Source organism: Rhincodon typus, chromosome 1, assembly GCF_021869965.1.
Source record: "Rhincodon typus isolate 14 chromosome 1, sRhiTyp1.1, whole genome shotgun sequence".
NCBI classification, from domain to species: domain Eukaryota; kingdom Metazoa; phylum Chordata; class Chondrichthyes; order Orectolobiformes; family Rhincodontidae; genus Rhincodon; species Rhincodon typus.
In genome coordinates, this window is record NC_063332.1 from 38,205,352 (window position 1) to 38,232,398 (window position 27,047).

Here is a 27,047-nt window from a genome sequence, read left to right on the forward strand (position 1 = left end):
GCGGGGATGGGGTGTGAGGGATGAGTTGCGGGAAATGTGGGAGACACGGTTGAGGGCGTTCTCGACCACTGAGGGGGGGAAGTTGCGGTCCTTGAAAAACAAGGACAATCAGGGAGTCCTGGCTAACAGATAAGAATAGGAGTGTCAGAGGTTCTGTTGATTCTGAGAGCTGGCTCTAGGAGAACTGGATCAGTGACAAGGACTCTCCACATGTAAATAAAGGGTGGCTTGGTGATGGGATACCAGCCTCAGTGGAGATATTTCAGTGGAACTCAGTGTTGGAGGCTGCGTGTGGGTGCCTGGTAGTACATGGGGCACAGACTCTGTATGTTCCCTGCATGCTGTGGAATTTTATTTCCAAACAGCATATTTCATTACTGACAGGTTCCTAGTCCAGAAAACAAGGTGATGTGTTCCTGATTGGGTAAGAAGCACTTTCTAGCATGCTACAGAAATGAATGAGTTTGATCTCAAACGGGAAATTCAATCTCGACAGAGGTGCAAGGAACAGGCAACAATGAGTGTATTAGAGGCAGGATTATTAGGGATAAGCTTGTGGTGGGTGTCCAGGAGAAAAAAAAAACTCCTGCTCTTCCTTGGCTACAAGGAGTGAAGGCACTTAGATCATAAATAAGTACACAAGATTGAGGAACAAGTATAGGAAATTCAGCCCCTCTAACCTGTTCCACTATTTAATACGATTACAGCTAATCTTATGCCAGCTCAACTCCAATTTCCTGCCTAAGCACTATAACCCTTTAGTCTGTTGATAATTAAACATTGGTCCATCTCCTCCTAAAATGAATTAAATGGCCCAGTATCCATCACACTCTGGGATAGTGACCCTTTAACAGAAGTAATTCCTCCTCATCTCTATTTTAAATTTGCCACCCCTTGCCTTGTCCTAAGGCTGACCTCAACCCTATACACTTCTCAGGTTTCCTCTAGTCTGGAAATCCTGCCCAGACGTTGCTCAGCATACAGAACAGGTAAAAACCAATGCTTGCAGCCTGATTAACTTATTCAAAATGCTAACCTGCCTTCTGGGTACATATTTGATGCTCATCTCATGTTTAAGACTATTAACTATCTCAGTCTGAGGGTCGTTCAGAAAATAGAAACAATTTCCAAGACTTTGCATCCACCAAGACAATCTGCAGCAAGCAAGTATGCGTTGGAAAGAAAGCCCTATTATCTGTATCCATAGTCGATCATGCCAACTCTGAGGCCATCAAAAAAATGCTATTCGTCTTTTAAAGATCAGTCTGGTGTGTTACCTCGTATTTTCTAATAACATTTCCAATTGCTTTTCATTCTCATTTTTAAAATCAAACTGACCTAGTCAACAATATGGCGATGTCATGGTGATGTGGAGTGGAGTCGCTTTTAGGATTCACATTTCTTTGCCACTTGCAGAAACTGGAAAGAGTATGGTCAGCATGATGAATGATTTTTAATTCTTTCTGTAAAAGGTTTGAACGACATTATATCAGAAGAAAAACTATTAGGCATGACATTAATTTGCTACATATTACAATATGTTTAAGTGAACACCACAGGATGGACTATGCCCATTGAAACATTGAAACATAGAAAATAGGTGCAGCGGTTGGCCATTCAGCCCTTCAAGTCTGCACCACCATTCAATATGATCATGGCTGGTCATGCAATCTCAGTATCCCATTCCCACTTTCTCCCATACCCCTTGATCCTTTTAGCCACAAGGGCCATGTCCAGTTCCCTCTTGAATATTGCTAATGAAGTGACCCCAACAACTTCCTATGGGAGAGAATTCCATAGGCTCACAACCTTGTGAGTGACGAAATTTTTCCTCATCTTAGTCTCGAATGGTTTACCCTTTATTCTTCAACTGTATCCCCTAATTCTGGACTTCCCAAACATCAGGAACATTCTTCCTGCATCTAGCCTGTCCAGTCCAATCAGGATCTTATATGTCTCCATGAGATCCACCCTCATTCTTCTAAATTCCAGTGAGACCAAGCCCAGTTGATCCAGTCTTTCCTCATATGTCAGTCTTGCCATCCCAGAAATCGGTCTGGTGAACCTTCCCTGGACTCTCTCAATAGCAAGAACGTCCTTCCTCAGACTAGGAGATCAAAACTGAATTCAATACCCAGGTGTGGCCTCACCAAGGCCCTGCATAACTGCAACAAGACATCCTTACTCCAATACTCAAAGCCTCTAGCTATGAAGGCCAGCATACCATTAGCTTTCCTCAACCTCTGCTGCGCCTGCATACCAACTTTCAGTGACTGCTCTCACTGCACCTCACCTTTTCCTAAACTGCCACTGCCACCATTCAGATAATAATCTGCCTTTGTGTTTTTGCCACCAAAGTGAATAACCCCAATTTTATCCGCACTATGTTGCATTTGCCAAGTATTTGCCCACTCAACCAGACTATCCAAGTTACCCTGGAGCCCTCTTAGCATCCTCCTCACAGCACACACTGCCACCCACCTTAATGTCATCTGCAAATTTGGAGATATTACATTCTATTCCTTTGTTAATTTACATTGTGAACAGCTGGGGTCCCAGCACTGAACCTTGCAGTACCCCACTTGTCACTGCATGCCACTCTGAAAAGGACCCATTTATTTCAACTCTCTGCTTCCTGTCTGCCAATAAGTTCTCTATCCATGTCAATACATGACCTCCAATACCATGAGCTTTAATTTTCCTTTCTAATCTCTTGTGCGGAACCTTGTCAAAAGCCTTTTGGAAGTCCAGATGTACAACACATACTGATTCACCCTTTTCCACTCTACCGGTCACATCCTCAAGAAATGCCAGAAGATTTGTAAAGCCTGATTACCCTTTAGTGAATCCATGCTGACTATAAGTAATTCAAATGCTCATTTATTACATCCTTAATAATTTGACTCTAACATTTTCCCCACTACAGATGTCAGGCTAACCAGTCTATAATTCCCCATTTTCTTTCACCCTCCTTTTTTAAAGAAAGGGGTTACATTAGCTACCCTGCAGTCCATTGGAACTCTTCCAGAGTCTACAGAAGGCTGGGAAATGAACACCAATGTGTCTGCTATATCTAGAGCCATGTCCTTAAATACTCTGCGATGCAGAGCAACAGACCCTGGGGACTTATTGGGTTTTAATCCCATCAATTTCCCCTGTAACAGTTCCTGACTAATAAGGATTTCCTTCAGTTTCTCCTTTGTCCCTTTCCCTCTGTCCCTTAGCATTTTCTGAAGGTTATTTGTATCCTAGCTTACAGTACTCACACAAAAACTAAAAGGGAATGTCCAAAGGAAAAAAAAACTTCTTTATACTATATATAAATATTTAAAGTTAAATAAATTTTCTGTCAATTGGGGCTGTTGCTTTGTATGAAATCTAAGTCTGGTGCTGAAACCTTTATTTTGGTTACAGCACTGCCTGAGTGCAAAGACAGTGGCACTAACACAAGAACTGCAAAAAGGAGGTTTCCAATAGTCTTCTGTTCAAGGCTAGCTCACTGCAAATTTTTGAGTTGATCTCCAATGAGGTGACAGGAGGTCCCAGAAGAAACATCCAGAAGTCTCACTAAGCTATATCAACTTGCTGGTGTGATCTATTTTGCATTTCCAGGCCTGTTTGCTGGGCTTTAGCATGGAGTAAATCACTACATAAGCAACAAAACAAGTATCACTTCAAGGGAACTGGAAACTGGAAGCAGATCCAACAGGAACAAAACTTAAGTTACTCAGCAGCTTTAGGACTACCTTCTTCATTGTTCCTGCTTCAAGTTCATAATCTTGTGGCCATTTGTTAATGCTCGATATTCAATCCCTGATGAATCCTGCTATCCCCTTTTGCCCTGTACTGCTGAATCATGCTTTATGGCTGGCCTGACAGATTTCCCACCCGGTCTAAATAGTGACTGTGTTGATGGCACTCAAACACACAAAAGCAGCTCTTCAACTGAATTTAAATCAGGCCGGTCAATAAAGTTATTTGTCATCCGATCAACAACATTGGGCAGTTGTTGCGATCATTCTGCTCAATACACTGAGAGTTTAAAAATGAGGTACCTATTAAACTGAACCCCCAACTCTCCACTCCAACTCAACCTCCCCTGACTCCTTACATCCCAGACCTCTGACAACCAAACCCCCACCTCTCAAGTCTGCACCCCTAAGCCCCCAAATCCCACCCATTTTACCCTTCCCCCTCACACCACAACCCCAACCTGTTGTAGCTGAAATCTACCTTCAATGTTAATCCCCCTCCTTCTGCTGACACTCCCCCAAAACCAACACCCATTCAGAAAACCGCAAACCCCACCAAGGATCTGACATCCACCTCCTCCCTCTCAGACTCAGCACATCTTACCCACAATACATCCAGCCCAATGGCCTGACACCTCTAACACAATGCCAACCTACCTCAGCCAGACCACAGCTCAACCAAACTCAAAATCCTTCTGCAACCCCTCCCCCTGACAGAGTTCAACCTGGTATGCTTTTGCCCACCTGTCCATACAGACATCCCACGCCTAAACAACACCCCCACAAGGGTATCCCCATTATCTCCAACCCATCCTAACCACTCATTCATCTACTGGGCATCTTGGCATCTGACCCACCTTCACACCTTGATTTCATCCATATGGGGAGGCTACCCACCTGGCATCATACCAACCTCATCCACCGGCCACCCTCACCCAGCTGGCACTGATCCTTTCAACCAACTACTACTCTAAGTTCTCTAACACATACGGCTCACAGTGCCAGGGACCTGGGTTTGATTCCACCCACGGGCGACGGGAGTTTGCATGTTCTCCCCGTGTCTGTCTGGGTTTCCACCAGGTGCTCTGATTTCCTCCCACAGTCCAAAAATATGCAGGTTAGGTGGATTGGCCATGCTAAATTGTCCCGGAGTATCTAGGAACGTGCAGGTTAGGTGGATTAGCTATGGGAAACGCAGGGTTACATGGATAGGGTAGGAGAGTGGGTCATTCTTCAGAGGAGCAGTATGGACTCGATAGACCAAATGGCCTGCTTCTTTTATGTATCCTTACCCTTTCACAGCCACAAGTGGCTGCTCTGCTTCTTACCTTTTAAATCACTTAACATGGCACACTGCCACATAATGGATTGTACTTTCTGCATTGCTGGATTTCCTGGCCAGGTTTGTTTTTATTCACTTGTGAGACCTGGGCATCACTGGCTGGTCAGCATTTATTGCCCATCCCTAGCCACTCTTGGAACTGAGTGTCTTGTCAGAGCAATTTCAGAGAGCAGTTGAGAGTCAACCATATTACTGTGGGTCAGGAGTCACAAGTAGGCCAAGTTAGCATGGCAGATTTCCCTCCCTGAAGAGCATTACTAAGCCAGATGAGTTTCTTTCAACAATCAAAAATGCTTTCATACTCATCAGTAGATGCTTAATCCCAGAATTTTTTTTGTTGAATTCAAATTCTACCAGCTACCACGGTGGGATTATGAACCCAGATCTCTAGAACACTAGCTGAGTACCTAGATTAATAGTCCAGCAATAATACCACTAGGCCATCTCCACTATCCGGGACTTTCCAGCACAGAAGACATCTATTATTGGGTTATTTTTAATTGGATCAAAATTTCAAACTCTGAGCAGAATATCTGAGCCATTAAAGTTCTGTGGTCTATCAAGCTGCAACGTTACTGAGAGTAGCACCTCAGCAAGATATTGGTTAAGAAAACAGTCATCAATAAAACAATAATATCACTGAATCAAACAAATTATCAAAGAATATTTAAAATTAAAGAAGGATAATTAGTGTCCAAATTTTGGTGTAGAATAGATATCTGCTTACACATATATAAAAATTATATTCAGCGATTTAGTAACATTGATAAAAAATACACTGCACTGAAAGTCAAACTTGTAATCATAAATCTCATACTTCTATTTTAATAAACTACTTGAATAATACCTCTCCTTCCTCCAGTAAAATGAGCCGAACCAAAACGATGTGGATAGCATTGCCAATACTTGGGTCATGGAACAAACTCGCAACCTGTGCCAACATCAGAAGAGGGAAATTAATTGATCCTTCAAGCCAGAAAACATCGAACACATACCAAAACAAATTTCTTATTAAAGCATTGTTATTTAAACACTGTATCCTCACATTATGCTTGCAAATAAATGATTTGATATATCTTCTGGTTACAGAATGTCGTTTATTACAAGATCTGTAAAATGCTATGAAAGATTCAGTATATTGGAACAAAAAACCTGCTTTATATAACACTTCTAACATTGTCAAACATCCCAAAGTACTTCACATGACTATTATTAGTAAACATTGCTACCAAACCACATAAGGTAGTACAAGGGCTGAAGATTAAAAGATTTCATAAAAGAGGTTTTTAAAAGGGTCTGAAAGGAGGAAAGAATAATAAAAGGCAATGAGATTTCAGGAGGTATTTTAAAATTGAGGCATTGCTTAAATGGGATCCAATAATTTGGTTGACAAGTCCTGAGGTAATCAGTGAACAGATCTTGGTGTGTTTTAGATTATGGCAGCAGATTTTTGGATCATGTCAAGTTCACAGAGAGTAAAAGAGGTAGATCAGCCAGAATGCATTGGAATGGTCAAATCTTGAGACAAGGATATGGATAGCATTTCTGCCAGCAGGTGAGCTATAGCAGGGAATGCTACAGATGAAAATGTGTAGTTTTAGTGATGATATCATTATGTGGGCGGAAACTCACCTCAGAATCAAACACTTCAATGTGAAGTATTCATATAGAAGGGGAGATGATGGCCGAGTGGTATTATTGTTGGACTGTTAATCCTGCGACCCAGGTTCAAATTCTGTCATGGCAGATGGTGGAATCTGAATTCAATGAATATCTGGAATTAAGAATCTAATGATGACCGTGAATCCATTGTTGGGCAAAAAACCTATCTAGTTCACTAATATCCTTTAGGGAAGGAAACTGCCATCCTTACCTGGTCTGGCCTACATGTGACCCCAGACCCACAGCAATGTGGTTGACTCTTAACTGCCCTCTAGCAATTAGGGATGGGCAATAAATGCTGTCTAGCCAGTGATGCCCTCATCCTGTGAACAAATAAAAGGAAAAAAAAACTCTTGTTCTGACAGAGGGTTACTGAGCCTGAAGCATTAATTTTGCTTTCTCTCCACAGATCCTGCCAGACCTGCTGAGTTTTCCATCAATTTCTGCTTTTGTTTCTGATTTCCATCATCCACAGTTCTTTGTTATTTTTTTCAAATAACTTCAATATTTGCTGTGACCTTGTTTCAGCCTCAGACAGCCGTCAGAGCTATATGCAAGGCACTTAACTTATATGCAAAATATAACTACAGAAAAATTAGTTCATATATAAAACCTTTCCAATTTTATTTCACAAATGTCACTTATATTGACACATAAGTCACAGTATTAAATTAGTTATTGTCATTGACGTTATTGACTTTTATTAAGACTGAGTGCTAAAAGATAGTTTGTCAGATGAAATAATCATGGGGGGCTTCAACATGCAGGTGGACTGCAAAAATCAGGTTGGCAGCAGATTTCAAGAAAAGGAATTTGTGGAATGTCCATGAGAGTTTTTTTGGAACAGCTTGTGATAGGGCCCATTTGGAAACAGGCAGTTCAGGGTTTGGTGATGTGTAATGAGGCAGACTCGATTCGGGAGCTTAAGGTGAAGGAACCTCTAGGGGACAATGACTGTAATATGATAGAATTAACCGTGCAGTTTAAGAGGAAGAAGATTGAATCAGATAGAATGATATTACAATTGAGTAAAGCTAACTACAAAGACATAAGGGAGCAGCTGGCCAGGGTTGATAAAAAGGGGAGCCAAGCAAGGAACATGGTGTAGTAGCAAAGGCAGGAGATTCTAGGGAAAATTCAGGAGGCACACATATTCCAAGGAAGAAGAAATATACAAAGGAGATGATGAGGCAACCATGACTGACATAGGAAGTCAGGGACAGCATAAAAGTAAAAGAAAAAGCTTATAATGTGTTGAATATTAATAGGAAGCCAGAGGATTGGGGAACCTTTACAAACAAGTGGAGGATAACTATAAAAGCAATAAATGGGGGGTGGGGGTGGTGAAGAAGATGGAATCTGAGGGTAAGCTGACTAGGAATATAAAATAATTTTGCAAGATTTTTTTAGATATATGAAAAGTATGAGACAGGCAACAGTAAACATTAGACTGCTTGAAAATAAGGCTGAAGAAGTAGTATTAGGGAGCAAAGAAATGGCGAAGGAACTGAATAGGTACTTTGCTTCAGTCTTCACAATGTAAGATACCAGCAGCACACCAGAACTTCAAGAGAGTCAGAGGATAGAGGTCAGTATAGCGGCCATCATTAAGGATAAGGTAGTAGGGAAGCTGAAAGGTCTGAAGGTAGATAAATCACCCAGACCAAATGGACTACACCCCAGAGTTTTGAAGAAGATAGCTGAGGAGATCCTAGAGGCATTAGTGGCGAACTTTTATGAATCACTGCAGTCAAGAAAGATGTCAGAAGACTGGAAAATGGCTAATTTAATATCCCCATCTAAAGGGATGGGGGAGGGGGGTTGCGGTGGTAAAGCAGAAGACAGGAAACTATAGGCTAGTTAGCCTGAACTCAGTTGTTGATAAGATTTTAGAATCCATTATTAAGGATGAGATTGCGGAGTAATTGGAAGTGTAAGGGAAATTAGGGCTGAGTCAGCAAGGATTCATCAAGGAGAAGAATTTGAGGAGATAGAATTCTTTGAAGAAGTAATGAACAAGTTTGACAAAGGAGAGACAGCGGATACGATCTATTTGGATTTCCAGAAGGCTTTTGACAAGGTGCTGCACAGGAAGCTGCTAAATGAGATTACACCCATGGTGTTAGGGGCAAGGTACTGGTATGTACACAGGACTGGCTGACTGGCAGAAGGCAGAGAGCTGGGGATAACGGGGTCTTTTTCTGGATGGCAGCCAGGGGCCAGTGAAATTCTACAGGGGTCAGTGTTGGGACCACAACTATTCATGTTATACGTTAACGATCTAGACAAAGGGACTGAGGGCATTGTTGCAAGGTTTGAAAATGACACAAAGATAGGTGCAAGGACAGGGAGTGTTGAGGAAATGGGGAGGCTACAGAAGGGCTTGGACCAGCTACGAGAGTAGGCAAAGAAGTGGCAGATGGACTACAACGCGGGGAAGTGAGAGGAAGAATACAGATGTAGATAGACTATTTTTTTAAATGGGGAAAGACTTCGGAAATTTAAACACAAATAGACTTGGGAGTCCTAGTTCAGTACTCTCTTAAGGTTAACATGCAGGTTCAGTTGGTGGTTCAGAAGCCAAATGCAATGTTGGCATTCGTTTCAAGAGGTCTAGAAACCAAGAGCAGAGATATACTTCTGGGGCTGTATAACATGCGAGTCAGACTGCATTTGGAATATTGTGAGCAGTATCAGGCCCTGTATCTAAGGGAGGATGTGTTGGTGAAGGAGAGGGTCCATAGAAGGTTTAGAAAAATTATCCCAGGGATGAAGGGCTTGTCATATGAGAACTGGTTGCAGTCTCTAGGTCTGTACACAAAAGAGTTTAGAAGAATATGGGGGATCTTACAGAATTCTGAGAGGCCCGGATAGAGTGGATGTGGCGAAGATGTTTCCACCAGTAGGAGACCCTAGGACCCGAGGGCACAACTTCAGAGTGAAGGGACAACCCTTTAAAACTGTGATGAAGAGCAATTTCTGCAGCCAGAAGGTAGTGAATCTGTGGAAGGAATTGAATGCATTTAAGACAGAGATAGATAGCTCCTTGATTAGCAAGGGGATCAAGGCTTACTGGGAGAAGGCAGAAGAACTAGGTTGAGAAACCTATCAGTCATGTTTGTTGACAATAGGAATTAAATAAATATGGGTTAAATGCATCAGTGAAATGTTTTTTGAAATAGGTTATTGAGCATTTAAGTGAAATATTTGTTCCCAAACATTAGAAATGAATCTGTAGAATTCTTTATCACAGAGGGCTATTAGGGCTGTGTCATTCATAAACTCAAAGCTGAGATAGATAGATTTTTAATCAGTAAGGGAAGAAAGGGTTATAGAGAAAGGGCAGGAAAGTGGAGTTGAGGATTATCAGAGTACCCCTAATATCACTGAATAGCAGAGCAGATGTGATGGGCTGAATGGTCTATTTGTGCTTCTACATCATATGGTCCCAATCCACCTTCATCTAATACATAAGGCGTCTCAAAAGGGATGAGTTGAGATAATTTCAATGTAATTTTAATTTCAATATATTTTTGTATCAATTTGTATATTTTAACTCAATAGCAACATCATCAATCTGCAAGTGTCTTGCGTTATGCCCATGCCAAGGAATAGGTTCATTGGCATTTGAAAAGAAGGACAAAAAGGTGCTGGGTGAATGATATGAGTTTGCAGTGTTGACATAGAAACCAAAAGGAGAGAAGGGAATAATTGAGGGTATATAGGGTATGAGGGTCCGTGAGGGACGGGTAAATTGGCATTGAGGGAACTGGAGCTGTGAAAGCACAGGGTGTCATGGGGTTAGAGACTCCACATGTAGGTGGCATAGGTTGGCACAAGTGCATCATGTACATCTGTAGAGTGGGTACAATAGGTTGGCATGGAAGATGCAAGAAGATTGAGGGGAGGGACAGAGTGAGAGCAGGTGGCATGTTTACATTTTAATCTTTATTTTTGAACGTTGAACACAGTGCTGTAGTCCTCAGCCAGGCATTCAGCCTAGCCTGCCTCAGGTACTAGCAACCTTCTCCATTCTTCCTGGGTCATGTGACTGGATTCCCAATCCAGCCGTTCCACTGGACTAGAAGCGGTAAGTGTAGAGGGCCATTTTTAAATGTCAGGTTCTCGGAATCAGAAATTCATCTGCCTCTATGCACCTGAACCCGGAAACCAGGGAACAAAAATCGGGGGAAATTCTTAGAACACAGAATCAGCTATTGAGGACTGAAACAAGAGGATATTTCGTTATTTAATTTTTGGAATTCCCTAAGACAGAGCTGTGACTGCTCAACTGTTGAATATATTTGAGACACATATCTAGAGAATCAAGGGATATGGGCACAGGACGGGAAACTGGAGTTGAGGTCAGAAATCAGCCATGATCTTATTCCATGGCGAAACAGTCTTCGACTCTTTTGTTAAACAACAATTTCAAATTTATATGCTTAAATATTCGTTAAAATGGGGTAAAAAATGAAAACAATTAATTCAAGAAATCATTTACAGACGTATTTCCTATATTTAGCATATTGGAATGATAGACTATCCACAGCCAAATATTTCTATAATTGTAAATGGTTAATTTCTATATCAAGAATGATAACAGAAACTATTATAGCCATGAACTATTTTGTTAATTGTAAGACCATAAGACACAGGAGCAGAAATTAGGCCATTCGGCCCATCGAGTCTGCTCATTCAATCATGGCTGATAAGTTCCTCAACCCCATTCTCCCACTTTCTTCCCGTAACCCTTGATTCCCTTGACAATCAAGAACCTATCTATCTCAGTCTTAAATGTACTGAATGACCTGGCCTCCATAGCCTTCTGTGGTAGTGAATTGTCTTGCATTGTTCATCAACGTCTTTTCTGCTAAACAAAATTCCAGTCCACTCTAGCCAATGCTGCCCTTATTCCATAGTAATTATTTTTTATTTAAGTGTAACACATTTATTTCTGACCCAAATTTCTCTCTAAAACCAAGTGCTAAATTATATGATGTTACGGTCTCTGTTCCCAAAGAGATCTTTTACTTTGTGATCATTATTAAACCTGCCTCATTTCACATTACAAAATCCAAAACAGCTTGATCCCTGGGTCTTTTTAATTCTTTTCTTTTAGAAAATTAAGTTCTATTCTTAAAACCAAATCTGCAGCATTCTGCACTTATGTTTCAGTGAAAGAACACCATGTTAAAAAGAAAAATTAATATGAGCTGTCAAGCCAAATTTCAATCTGTGCAACTGCAGCAAACCTTCCCTACTTGTGCATTTCATTCCCTTTACAATAAATTCCAACATTCCATTTGTCTTCTTTCTGGATTAGATTGGATTTGATTTATTGTCGCGTATACCTAAGTACAGTGAGATGCTTTTGTTTGTCAGCCGTACAGGCAGCTCACAGTAAACAAGGACATACAGATCACTGGGTGAAAAAATCTTGGACAGAGTGAGGCACACAGGTTACACCACACAGGATGTGTGTGGGGCAAAATCAACATTATTTGAAGTTAGAGAGTCTATTCATCAGTCTAATAACAGCAGGGAAGAAGCTGTTTGTGAGCCTGCTTGTGCGTGTGTTCAAGCTTCTGTATCCTCTGCCTGATGGAAGAGGTTGTAGGAGAGCATTACCGGGGTGTGATGGGTCTTTGATGATGTTGACCGCCTTTCTGCAGCAGCGAGCTGTGTAAACAGACTCCATAGATGGAAGGTTGGTTTCCATGATGGTCTGGGCTGTGCACACCACCATCTGTAATTTCATATGCTCCTGGCAGTTGCTGTACTAGGCTACTATGCAATCGGACAGTATGCTTTCTATGGTGCATCTGTAAAAGTTGGTGAGTGTCCCTATGAATTTGCCTATGCCAAATTTCCTGAGCAAGAACAGGCATTGTTGTGCCTTCTTGACCGTTGCACCTATATGGGAAATCCAGGACAGGTTGTCGGTTATCGTCACTCCCAGGAACCTGACGCTTTCAACCCCTGCTCCGTTGATGTCCATGGGGGCGTGTTCTCCTCCTTTCTTTCTGAAGTCAATGATCAGTTCTTTAGTTTTGCTGACATTGAGAGAGAGGCTGTTAACATTGCACCATGTCACCAAGCGCTCTATCTCGTTTCTGTATTCTGTCTCATCGTTCTTAGATATCCATCCTATCACGGTGATGTCATCAGAAAATTTGCGGATGATGTTTGTTTGGAATTTGGCTACATAGTCGTGGGTGTACAGTGAGTACAGTAGAGGTCTGAGCACGCATCTTTAGGAGCGCTCCAGTGTTGAGTGTTATCGTGGAGGAGGTGCAGTTGTCTATCTTCTCTGATTGCAGCCTGTGGGTCAGAAAGCTGAGGTTCCAGTTGCAGAGGGTGGAGTTTTGAGATCAGTCTGGAGGCGATAATGATGTTGAAGGCAGAGCTGCAGTCGAAATGCAGGAGTCTGACGTAGGTGTCCTTGTTGTCCAGATGCTCCAGGGATGAGTGCAGGGCTAGGGAACTGGCATCCGCTGTGGACCTCTTACGTCAGTAGGCAAACTGCAGGTGATCCAGGCAGGCTGGAGACTGGAGTTGATGTGGGCCATGACCAGCATCTCCAAGCACTTCATGATTATAGAGGTCAGAGCCACTGAGCGGTAGTCATTAAGGCATATTGCACATGCTTTCTTAGGTACTGGGATGATGGTGGTCTTCTTGAAGCAGGTGGGGACTTTGGCTTGTAGGAGGGAGAGGTTGAAGATGTCAGTGAACACCTCCACCAGCTGGTCTGCACAGGATCTGAGTGCATGGCCAGGGACACTGTCTGGGCCCACCGCTTTCTTTGGGTTATCTCTCAGGAAGACTGATCTGACATCTGCAGCGGTGCCAGAGGGAACAGGTGTGTACAGGGCTGTCGGGGCAGGTGACACAACACCTTTGGCATTCTTCTTGAACCGAATATAGAAAGCACTGAGCCTATTAGGGAGAGATGTGTCTCTGTCCGCTACGTTGCTCTGCTTCATTTTGTATCCCATTATGTTGTTTATGCCTTACCACAGGTGGCAGGATTCCATAAGGTTGGTTTGGGCCTCTAACCTGGTGCCTACTGGTATCTCTGATGGCTTTGCAGAGGTCATACCTGGATTTTCTGTACAGGTCTGGGTTGACCGACTTGAATGCTGCACGCCTTAATCACTTGCTGTACCTACAAACTAACATTTTATGATTTATATACCAGGAACCCAGCTCTTCTGCACTGCAGAAGTGTGCAATCTCTCTCCATTTAAATAGTATACTGCTTTGTAATTTTTTTTCCTGTAAAAGTAGACAACTTCATACTTACTCACATTATCCTCCATCCACCTGTGTTTGGCTGTCCACTTCACCTACCCAAATCCAAGTAGGTGGGTTATCAATTCAACCAAACCAATTTCTGACTCCATCAGGCTATTCATGTACAGGCATTATTACTTTATTAGTTTAAAGAACGAAAAATACATCAGATTGGTATCTGAAACACAATGAAAATGTAATACAGCGCCAGGCCATAGTTCACCTAAATTCTAATAACATACATCCAACAATCTGTCCGTAAATCTTCATTCAAACAGTTCTTTCCAGAAGTAACATCTATTCATGAACTTCTACATTCATATTCTGTCTCAATGAAAATAGTTAGCACATCTTTGCTCTCACTCCTATTCCCTTTCTCGTTTAATGAGAAACCTTTTAGCCTTTTGAGCTAAAAGTTCTCCCCAGTTTATATGGCTTTTTAAAAATGTGTTCATATGATATGAGTGGTGTTACCCATCCACCTCACTCGCAAATACTTCAATTTTCAATATTTTCAGCAATCTTGACATAATACAATTGTGGGAGCAACTTTATGAAGGCTGCAGTGTTTGAACGAGACGGCACACTACCATGTACACAAGTCAGCTAGAAATGGACAATAAGTGTAAACTTGGACAGCAGAAGTAGCAAAATCTTCAGAGGACTTTTTTTCAAAAAGAAAACGCCATTGAGTAGGTAGATAGAATATCTGGCCCAAACAGGCTGTAGGTCTTTCATATTCCAAATAACTTTGTTTTGTGAGGCAGATTTAGAAATGGGGGAAGATGCTGCAATTTCAGTTCTGTTCAAAGCAGATAGTGAGAGCAAATAAATATCAATAGATGAAATAGGATTGAATCGTCAGCATTAGAGTGCTTTGGCTGGTAGATGTGTGGATGACATTGTCAAGAAAGAATGGAGTGGTGAAGCAGACAGAAATGGATTGGGAAGCATCTGCAGATTCAAACTAAATACAATAGGATAGAACACCAACGTCAGCATTAGATGAGTACCTTAAAAATTAAACAGGGCAGTACAAACATGAAGTAACCAAAATAAAATGCTGAAAAGGTAAAGCAGATCAGCTCCAAAAACTGCTCCAGAATAGGCAGAGATTTCCCACTCGCACTGTGGTAGGCAGAAGTGCGTTCTACCCCATTGAAAGCCTCATATATCAGCTGAAGGTGGTCTGGGACCATAAGGTGTAAGAGCAGAGGTAGGCCACTCAGTCTATTGAGTCTGCTTTGTCATCCAATGAGACCATGACAAATCTGATAATCCTCAACTCCAATTTTCCTTATAACCCTTGATTCCGACACTGATTAAAATTTTGTCCATGTCAGCCTTGAATATACTTAAAGACACAAGTTCAACAGCCCTCTGTGGTAAAGAATTCCACAAATTCACTGCCTGCTGAGAGGAGAAATTCCACCTTCTCTCTGTCTTAAAAGGGCAACTTCTTACTCTGAGATGATGTCCTCTGGTCCTGGACTCTCCCATAGGGGAAAATAACCTTTTCTATCCTGTCAAGTCTCTTACTGAAACATGCAATATTCTTAAGGGACTTGACAGGGTCGCCTCTCATTCTTCCAAACTCCAATCAGTACAGGCCCAACCTAGTCAACCTCTCCTCTCCCTGACCTTCTCTGGACTGCTTTCAATGAAGTATCTTTCCTTTGATAAGGGGCCCAAATTATTCACTGTATGTAGCTCTAATCTGATTGGTCCCATGTATAGTTCTAGGAAGAATTCCTTATAACATACTCTATTTCTTTTGAAACATAGGCCAATGTTCTATCTACCTTCCCTATTATCTGTTGAATATGTATTCTGGTTTTTTGAGATTTAGGCACAAGGACTCCCAAATCCCTCGGAGCTGTAAGTTTCTGCAATAGTTCACCAATTAAATAATATTCAGTTCCTCTATTCTTCCTGCCAAAGTGCATAACCTCACAATTTCCCACATTATACTCCTCAGTTATCCTCAAGACTCGCCTTCCCACCTATTTTTGTGCCATCCACAAAGTTAGCTATCGTACATTCACTTTTCTCATCAAAATTATTGATACATTTTGTAAATAATTGTGGCCTCTGCATTGATTCCTGTGGCACTTCACTAATTACCAGATGCTATCCAGAAAAAGGGCCCCCTTCTCTCAACTTTCTGTCTTCTATTTGTTAGCCACTCCTCTATCCATGCTAACATATCACCTCTAACACCATGGACTTAACCTAAATAAGTAGCCTACGGTGTGATACCTTATCAGATGCCTTCTGAAAATCCAAATATACTTCATCCACTGCTTCCCCTTTGTCTATCCTGTTTGTTACTTTCTCAAAAGTTCTAATACATTTTTCAGGTATGATTATGTTTTCACGAAACCATGCTGACTCTGCTTGATCATATTATGTATTTCTTGATTTCTACTATCACATCTTTTATACTAGACTCTAACATTTTCCTAATAATAGATGATTAGCTAATTGGCCTAGGGCTACCTTTTTTTGTGTGTTTCATCCCTTTAAATAAAAGTATTACACTGACAGGTTTTCTGAAACTTTAGGACTTCTCCAGAATCTAAGGATTTTTGTAAGATTACTACCAGCGCGTTCAATACTTCCTTCAATATTCTTGGATCCATCCCATCCATCTGGAGGATGTATCAGTCTTTAGTACCATTAATTTCCCTAGCATCTTTCCTCTAGTTATTGTATTTATTTTGTCTCATCCTTTTGTCTCTTGATTATATAGAAATTTTGGAATGATATTAGTGTCCTCTACTGTGAAATATTTACTTAATTTCTCTACCATTTCCTATTCCCCATTATTGTTTCCCCAGTCTTATTTTCTAAGGGACCAATGTTAACATTGATCACTCTCTTCCTTTTTATATACCTAAAGAACGTCTTCCCCTCAGTCTTGATACTATGTGCAAGTTTACCCTCAAAGTTTATCTTCTCCCTCTTTATATTTTTCTTTAGTGTCTTCTATTGGTTGCTAAAATTCACCCAATCATCTGACTTATTACTAAGCTTTGCAATATGGTATGTTTTTCTTTCAATATCCTGGTTAACCACAGCTGACTTATTCCTTTCCTAGAATCTTTCTTTCCCACTAGATATATCTTTGCTATAAGCAATGAGCTATATCTTTACAAGTCTGCCATTTTTACTTAACCATCTTTGCTGCTACTCCACTTTCCCAGTCCACTTGAAATAACTCTGCCCTAATTCCACTGTAATTACCTTTCTTTCAACATTACACATTTGTTTCCAACCTAAGTCCCTCCCTCCTAAACTGAATGTTAAATTCTACCATGACCTGGCTATTGTATCCGAGGGGATTATTTTTATTATTTTGTCATAATTGATCATAACTGCCTCATTATACATTAATAGATCCAAAATAGCCTGGTCCTTGGTTGGATCCATACTACATTGTTCTTGGAAACTGTCCCATACACACACCAAGAATTTATCTTCATGGCAAACTGTGCCAATTTGACTTTCCCAGGCTACATGAAGATTAAAGTCACCCATTATTAACTTACAGCTTTCTTGACACGCCCCCATTATCTTCTGATTTAATCTCAGATGTAACTTATAGCTACTATTAGGAGGCCCATGGGTATCTCCTTCCTCTTGTTATTTCTTACCTCCACCCATACTGATTTCAAATCAAAATCATTTCTTGCTATAAAACTTATTCCATCCCATACTAACAATGGTACCCCACCATCTTTTCCTTCCTCCCTGCCCTTTCAAAAAGTCACATGTGCCTCAATATTTAGCTCTCAGCTTTAATCTCCATGTAATCATGTATCTGTGATGGCTATAAGATCAAACACATTTACCTGCATTTGTGCCATTAATTCACTTATTTTGTTTAAATATTAGGTGCATTCATAAAAGAGCCATTAATTTTGCTTGTTTACCACTTTTCTCCTTTTGACGCTTTTGAGGGCATTTTTTTTTCCTGTTAGTACACTCTTTCCCTTCCTGTCTCACTCTTGGTATCATTATCCAAATAGCTGCTCTGTGATGCTGCCACTTCCTCTTGCTTTGTAAGCCTATATTTTCCCTCTCATTACTTTGAATGCCTCTCCTCAGCTCTACTCATCTGATTTACCCGGACGCTGCTCAAGTGAAAACCAAAAAGAACTGTCGATGCTGAAAATCAGAAGCAAAAATAGAAATTTCTAGAAAGGCTCAGCAGGTCTGGCACCATCTGTGGAGAGAAATCAAGAGTTAACATTTCGGGTCAGGAGACCTTTCTTCAGAACAGTTCAAGTGAAGCCCATCTGCCAGACAGCTCCTTTCTACCTCGGTCCTGGTGCCAATGCCCCATGAACTGAAACCCATGCTATCCACATCAATTGTCGAACCATGCATTGAACTCCTTGACTTTATTTTTCCTGTGCCAATGTGTCCATGGCTCAGGTAGTAACCCAGAGATTATTACCATGGAGCTTTTTTAATTTAATTCCTAACAGTTCAAAATCTTTCAGCAGAACCTCCTTCATGAGTCATTAGTACCAACATGGATTTCTCCCCTCTCTTTCTTCTATATTCCTGAGGAGATATCCTTAATGTTAGCACTAGGCAGGTATCACTGCTTTAGCACTCCCATTCACAGCTGCACAGAACAGTATTTGTGCCCCTAATTAAACTATTCCCTACCATTATTACACTCATATTTCCACCTCCAATTTGCATAGCTCCCTATACCAAAGCACATTCTCCCTGTGCATGGGTTTCCTCTGTGTGCTCTGGTTTCCTCCCACAGTCCAAAGATGTGCAGGCTAGGTGGATTGCCCATGCAATATTGCCCGGTGTGTTCAGGGATGTGTAGATTAGGTGGGTTATAGAGGGATGGGTTTGGGTTGGCTGCTCTGAGGGTTGGCGTGGACTCAATAGGCCGAATGGCCTGCTTCCACGCTGTACGGATTCTATGTAGATGCTGGAATCTGTATTGAAAACCACAGCAGGTGAGGCAGCATCTGTGGAGAGATGAATAGTCAACTAGACTTGAAACATTAGCTTGCTTTCTCTCCATGGATGCTGCCTGACCTGCTGTGATTTCCAGCAATTTTTGTTTTCACCATGAAAATTACATACACATTTGAGAGGTTTTGAGGACAATTTGTAAATTTATCCTCAAGAAGCCATGAACATCAAATTGCATTTCTATTCAGACATGGCCACCCATCAGAAAAAGTCAAATAATAGACAATGCGAGGAAGTTCAATGACAGAGATAAATGTCATAATGGGCCTGAATAATTACTGCTCAGTGGAGTGTGCCTCTGGTGTGGTCAGTACATCAAGTTGTTTTTTTTCAGGAAAGGATATGAAATTTAATTCATCTTACCATATTTATAATGGTAAAGATGTACGACTGCACATTTTCACTGCCATGATACTCTATCATTTTGGTATCAGCAACTACTAAAGTTTCAACCCATCGCTCCTTGCTGATCGATCTCTGGGAGATTCTGCGTCCTTTTCTATGACTCTCTTCCCATTTCTCTCTTTGTTTCTCTGGCTGCAGGATATTATCATCAGAATCTGTACAAAGAAAAAGTCACACAAAAAAATCACACATAAGCAATCCTCTGCTTGTTTGACACATTTATATAAATTATGTACAACTTTGACTACACTTCGGATATGTTAAATTGGCTCTAATGAACTATGCGACAGTTAGAGAGTGCTTCTGATACTAAATAAATTCCTTACTTTAACCCAACAGTCAACAGAAAGCAAAGAAGGAAAATACTTTAGCTACCTCTGTGAAAATTCTACTTAATAAGTACTTCTATTTTTTGCCTGCCCATGAGAGGTAAGATGATATCACAGAGGACTCCACATTGAGGCTGCAATGACGCTGAATGAAGGGATAATGGGAACGGTAATACCTCCAAGTCAAAATAATAAAACTCACACTGCTATTTCACTGGATTAAATAGTCAGGTCTGTGCATTTTTTCCTTACAACCATAATCTTTCTCCAACCTCTGTAGACACTCATCAATATTCTCTGGGTGGGAGGAACTATGGATTGCCTTGTGAGGAACTACCACCATGCTAAATTCAAACAGATTTAGGAACTCAAGGCTGGGCATCCATGATGCACAGTAGATCATCAGGAGTCACAAAATTATACTCCAACACAATTTATAACTACATTGTTCAGCATATTGCCACTCTACTACTACCATCAAGTCATGGGATTAACCCTGGTTCAATGAAGAGTGCAGGAGGGCATGCCATGACTGGCACTGGGCATACCTAAAAATGGGGTGTCAACCTGGTAAAGCTACAAACCGAGACTTTTGGCATGCCAAACAGCATAAGCAGCAAATGATAGACAGAGCTATGCACAACCAACAAATCAGATCTAAGTTCTGCAGTCCTGCCTATCAATTGGTGAATGGTGATGGACAATCCAACAATTTACTCGAAGACGAGGTTTCATAAATACCCTTATCCTCAATAATGGGGAATCCCAGCAAATCAGCGCAAAAGATAAGACTGAAGCATTTGCAACAATCTTCAGCCAGACGTGCCGAGTGAATGATCCATCTTGACCTCCTCCAGAGGTCTCCAGCTTCACAGATAACAGTCTTCAGTCAATTCAATATTACTCCACATGATTCAATATTACCCAAGAAATAGCTGGAGGCACTGGACACTACAAAAGTTATGAGACCTGACAATATCATAGATAAGTTGTATACTCCAGAATTTTCTGCACACCTAGCCAAGTTTTTCTAGTTTAGCTACGATACTGGCATCTACCTGACAATGTGGAAAATTGCCCAGGTATGTCCTGTACATAAAAAGCAGGACAAATTAAATCCAGCCAATGACTCCCAATCAATTTCGGCCATCAGTAAAATGATGGAAGGTGTCATCAACAGTGCTATCAAGCAGCACCCGCTCAGTAATAACCTTCTCAGTGACGTCCAATCTGGGTCCTACTAGGGCCACTCAGCTTCTGACCCCAATACAGCCTGGGTTCAAACATGGGCAAAGATCTGAATTCCAGAGGGCAGTTGGGAGTGACTGCCCTTGACATCAAGGCTGAGCTTGACTGAGTGTAGCATCGAGAAGCCTCAACAAAATAGGAATCAATGGGTATCAGGGGGCAAACTCTCTGCTGGTTGGCGTCTTGCCTGGCACATGGAAAGATGACTGTGGTTGTTAGAGATCAGGTTTTCAGCTCCAGGACATCTCTGCAGGAATTCCTCAGAAAATTGTCCAAGGCCCAACCATCTTCCGTTGCTTCTTCATTGATCTTCCTTCCAGTACAAGGTCAGAAGTGGGGATGTTCGCTGATGATTGCACAATGTTCAGTTTATGACTCCTCAGACACTGAAGCAGTCCATGATCAAATGCAACCAAATCGGGACAATATCCAGGTTTTTGGCTGACAGTTAATAAGTCACATTCATACCTCATGAGCGCATGGCTATGGCCCTCTCCAACAAGAGACAATTTGTTTGACATTCAATGATATTGCCATCACTAAATTAACATTTTATCAAAATCTGCATTGCTACCATTGACCAAAAACTGAACTGAACTAACCATATAAATACTGTGGCTACAACAGCAGGTCAGAGGCTTTGAATAGTGTAACAAATAACTCACTTCCTGGCTCCCTAAAGGCTGTCCTCTATGTACAAGGGACATGTCAGGAGTGTGATCGAACACTCCCCACTTTCCTGGATGGGTGCAGCTCTAACAACACGCAAGAAACTTTACACCATCCAGGTCAAAGCAGCCCACTTGACAGGCATCACATCCACAAACACACTCCCTCCTGCACCACAGAAATTCACCGAAGATCCTTAGATAGCACCTTCCAAACCCATGATCACTACCATCTCAAAGGTCAAGGGCAGCAGATATATGAGAACACCACCAGCAGCAGGTTCCTCTCCAAGTCACTCACCATCTTGACTTGAAAATATATCGCTGTTCCTTCACTGTCGCTGGGTCAAAATCCTGGAATTTCCTCCCTAATGGCATTGTGGATCAGTCTACAGCACATGGACTGCAGCAGTTCAAGAAGGCAGTGCACTACCACCTTCTCAAGGGCAACTAGGGACGGGCAATCAATGCTGGCCAGCCAGCGACGCCCACATGCCATGAGTGAATTAGAAAATGTACCACTTAAGAGACAGGCACTAGATGCCTGTTTTGCAGTTTTGGACAGTATATTTCTAATGTGTAATGAGCACTCATGCCACTTCCACCCTTTTATTTTAGGCACATCTTTTGTGGCTGCAATATGGGCTCAGTCTAATTTCTCATCCTTCATATAAAAGAACGGGAGGATTTCTGCTGAGCTTCTCTTAGAGATAGTAGGAACTGCAGATGCTGGAGAATCTGAGATAACAAGGTGTAGAGCTGGATGAACACAGCAGGCCAAGCAGCATCAGAGGAGCAGGAAGGCTGACGTTTCGGGCCTGGACCCTTCTTCAGGAATGGAAGAAGGGTCTTTCTGAAGAAGGGATCTTGTTATCTCAGTTTCTCTTAGAGTTGTTTTAGAGACCAGGAAAAGCCATGATGTTTCCGTTTCATTATTTCTAAGCCATCCAACAATCCTGTAAGAAGGCAAGTATTGGAATTGTAAGTGAATCCATATCCATGGTGGAAACATCACAGGTTTGATGCTTTCTCAGTGGTGATTGTTATATTACAAATACATTTTTCTTTAAACCAATTTTTCTCATTGTGGTGTACCAAACTTTCCAAGATATGTACATTGTGAGACTATTACCTCCTTTAAGCAATGCTGTAAATATTGTACAGTGATGGCATCCGCTTGCAATGAGTTTCATTTCCTCTCACAGGAAGGAAGTAGTGTCTGAAGATTTGATTGTAAAAAGGGTATTGTTTAATAACATTTAATTTGGTGCAAAGAATACTACAACAGCCAAAGCTTATAAAAAGCCAGGAAAAAAAACCCAGAAATTTCGGGTCCGGTGACCCTTCCTCAGTGCTGATTGTAGCTGGGAAAATGTAGGTTTATATGCAGAAAATAGAGAGGGTAATGGGGTAGGGAGTAAACAATAGGATAGAGCCCAAAGAGAGTGAAGAGCAGTTGGATAGACAAAAGAGTTGATAACAATTTGGCTGCGAGGATGAATAGTCCTTAAAGGGGACTGTGAGTGACTAAAAATAAGTAGTGTGTAATGGCAGGGCTATGAGATAACAAGGCCTGATGTGAGTGGGATAGGGGGCTAGGGCACGGGAGAGTTTAGGCCCCAAAATTATTGAACTTGATATAGATTCCAGAGGACTGCAGGGTCCCCAAGAGGAAAATGAGGTGGTGTTCTTCCAGCTTGCGTTGAGCTTCTCTGGAACACCAAAGCGAGCCAGAAACAGAGATATTGGCCAGGGAGCAGGGTGGTGCGTTAAAGTGGCAGGCAACAGGTAGTTCAGGGTCTTTTCTGTGAGCAGTACACAGATGTTCTGTGAAGCGGTCACCCAGTCTACGCTTCGTTTCCCCACTGTAGAGGAGAGCACATTGTGAGCAGCGAATGCAGTTGACTAGATTCTGGGAAGTGCAGGTGAAGTGTTGCTTCACCTGGAAGGTAATTTTGGGCCCTTGGATACTGGGGAGGGAGGAGGTAAATTGGCAGGTGTTGCATCTTCGCCAGTTACAGGGGAAGGTGCCGTAGGGCTGTGGGGAGATTTTGGGGATGAAGGAAGTATGGTCCAGGGTGTCCCGGAGGGAACGGTCTCTGTGGAAGGCAGACAAGGGAGGGGAGGGGAACATGTGTCTGGTGGTGGCATCTCACTGGTGGTGACGGAAGTGGTGTCTGATGATCTTCTGGATGTGGATGCTGGTAGAATGGTAGGTAAGGACAGAGAGTAACGTAAGGACACAGAGAGTGGTGGGTGTGTGGAATGCGTGCCGGCAGTGGTAGTGGAGTCAGATACTTTAGAGACTTTTAAGCGACTCTTGGATAGGCACATGGAGGATACTAAAATGTAGGGTATGCAGGGTAGATTGATCTTAGTAGGTCGGCACAACATTGTGGGCCAAAGGGCCTGTAGTGTGCTGTACTGTTCTATGTTCTATGGGAACCCTATTGCTGTTGCAGGAGGGAAGAGAGGGGTTGTGGGCGGAAGTGTCGGAGATGGGTCGGACCCGATTGAGGGCCCTGTCGATAATAGTGCTGGGGAATCCTCGGTTGAGGATTCTTAGGTGGATATTTCAGAGGCTCCCTTGTTGGAGTTGACCTCGTCGGAACATATGCGATGGAGATGGAGGAACTGAGAGAATGGGATGAAGTCTTTACAGGAAGAACGCCATGAGGATGTATAGTCCAGGTAGCTGTGGGAGTCAGTGGGTTTATCCCCAGAAATGGGAACAGAGATGCCAAGGAAGGGAAGGGAGGAGTCAGAGATAGACCAGGTGAAAATGAGGGCAGGGTGGAAATTAGAAGCGAACTCGATGAACTTTTCCAATTCCCAACAAGAGATGGAAGCAGCACCGATGATACCATCAATGTATCAGAGAAAGATTTGTGGGTGGGGGCTGGAATAGGACTAGAACAACAACCCCCTACAGACCCACAGCACCTTCCTCTGCAACCGGCAAAGGTGCAATACCTGCCCATTTACCTCCTCCCTCCCCACTATCCAACGGCCCAAACATACCTTCCAGGTGAAGCAACACTTCACCTGCACTTCCCAGAATCTAGTCTACTGCATTCGCTGCTCGCAATGTGTCTCCTCTACATTGGGGAAACGAAGCATAGACTGGGTGACCGCTTCGCAGAACATCTATGCTCTGCTCACTATAAAGACCCTGAACTACCAGTTGCCTGCCACTTTAACGCACCGCCCTGTTCCCTGGCCAACATCTCTGTCTCTGGCTGCAGTGTTCCAGCGAAGATCAACGCAAGCTGGAAGAACAACACCTCATTTTCCGCTTGGGGACCCTGCAGCCCTCCAGACTCAATACTGAGTTCAATAATTTTGGGGCCTAAACTCTCCCATGTCCTAGCCCCCTACCCCACACACCAGGCCTTGTTATCACATAGCCTGCCATTACACACTACCTATTGTTAGTCACTAACAGTACCCATTAACAACTATTCACCCTCCCAGCCAGATCGTTATCAACTTCTTTGTCTATCCCCTTTACTCCCTACCCCATTCCTCTCCCTATTTTCTGCATATTAACTGACATTTTCGCAGCCACCATCAGTTCTGAGGACGGGTCACTGGACCCAAAACATTAACTCTGATTTTCTCTTCACAGATACTGCCAGACCTGCTTAGCTTCCAGCAACTTCTGTTTTTGTTCCTGATTTACAGTATCTGCAGTTCTTTCAGTTCTTATAAAAAGCCAGCTAGCCCATCAAAGCCAATTCTGCAGACTAACAGCAAATGTATTGTAATGCATTTATCTCTACCTTGTCTTCAGATTATTGCAAACATTTATCACTCTTTGGGAAACCATATCCGTGTAAATTTTCTATTCACTTTTTCAAATTTATGGGCTGCATTTCTACTAGCCTGAATGCTTCAAAGTAATAGCTGGTGGTTTTTTGCTGCACATGAGATTCACATGGGAGACGAACTTTCAGCTTTGTTCAGTTATAAAACTGAAGGGCGCACAATAAACTTGTACTATTATTCATAAGGTATGTCTCAATCTGAATGTCATTAGAAGTGTACTCTTAAAATATTGTAAAGATTTTGCAGGGAAAGACATTTAAGCTGGTCACAAAGGTGACCAAAGTTCAGTATTTGCATAACACAGTGTGGAGCTGAAGGAACACAGCAGGCCAGGCAGCATCAGAGGAGCAGGAAAGCTGACATTTCGGGTCGGGACCCTTCTTCAGATTTTTCTGAAGAAGTGTCCTGACCTGAAACTTCAGCTTTCCTGCTCCTCTGATGCTGCCGGGCCTCCCGTGTTCCTCCACCTCCACACTGTGTTATCTCTGACTCTAGCATCGGCAGTTCTTACTATCTTTCAATATTTGCATGTCTTTTATGCTTTCAGGAGCAAGTTCTAGCCATGTAAAAACTCCAGATTAGAGGTTGATCAACATCCTAATGTCAGTGCTAATTATTGTCCTATCATTGACCTGATTTCCTCACTCAGTAATGGGAACGTTTCTGAGCCCTCCATTCTTGGAACGATGATGGGTGCATCTGGACACTTGTCAGTCCCCACCAGTTGTGGTGCACACCACTGAGATCCTGAAGCCCATGACAAAACTCACGCCATAGTGTACAAAAACAAGGAAATTATCACCAAGTTTTATAAAACACTGTTTTGGCCTTAACTAATGTGGACACCACGCCATAAGAAAGATGCAAAGGCATTAGAGAGGCTGCACAGAGCAGACATGAGAATGGTCCCAGGTTCAAGGAACTTCACTGAGATATTTTCTAATCAACACATCCAGAGACATTATTAAACAACTCTGTGGCAGGTGGCTCTTGATCTCAGCAGGAACACTACCACTGCATTACAAAAGCCCTAAGATACTTCATTTATTCTTTTTTATGTAACTTATTTTTCTAATCAACCCATTCAGAGATGTTATTACATCTCCCTGGAGCAGGTAGGACTTGAGTATGGGCCTCCTAGTCCAGGGGTATGGACACCGCCACTGTGCCACAAGCGGGCCCTAAGATACTTCACTTAATTTTTTTTTGAACTTCTTAATTTAACCTATTTTTCTAATCAACCCATTCAGAAATGTTATTGCACATCTCTGCAGCACGTGGAACTTGAACACAGGTCTCGCAGTCCAGGGATAAGGAAGACTACCACTGCACGATGCAAGGGCCCTAAGATACTTCATATTTTTCTTTCTCTTCTTCTCCTTCTTTGCAAGGACTGCAGTGCTTTAAAAAGAGCTCAACACCATTTACTCAAGGGCAATGTTGGGGGAGAAAGAAATATTGATCTTACCAGTGATATTCCAATCACAAAAATAGGATCTTTAAAAAA

At 42.1% G+C, this 27,047-nt stretch overlaps 1 protein-coding gene across 1 annotated transcript in view; it reads right to left on the reverse strand.

Moving 5' to 3' along the window:
* The window catches only part of LOC109916393 (A disintegrin and metalloproteinase with thrombospondin motifs 12-like), a 465,504-nt gene that overhangs the window by 230,828 nt on the left and 207,629 nt on the right, over window positions 1-27,047 (reverse strand). Inside the window, exons 5-8 of the mRNA XM_048604457.1 lie at window positions 24,845-24,873; window positions 19,426-19,595; window positions 5,942-6,025; window positions 1,339-1,463 (exon numbers count right to left, since the gene is read on the reverse strand). Of these exons, the coding sequence (XP_048460414.1) occupies window positions 1,339-1,463; window positions 5,942-6,025; window positions 19,426-19,595; window positions 24,845-24,873 (408 nt within the window). The remainder of the gene's footprint in view (window positions 1-1,338; window positions 1,464-5,941; window positions 6,026-19,425; window positions 19,596-24,844; window positions 24,874-27,047) is intronic.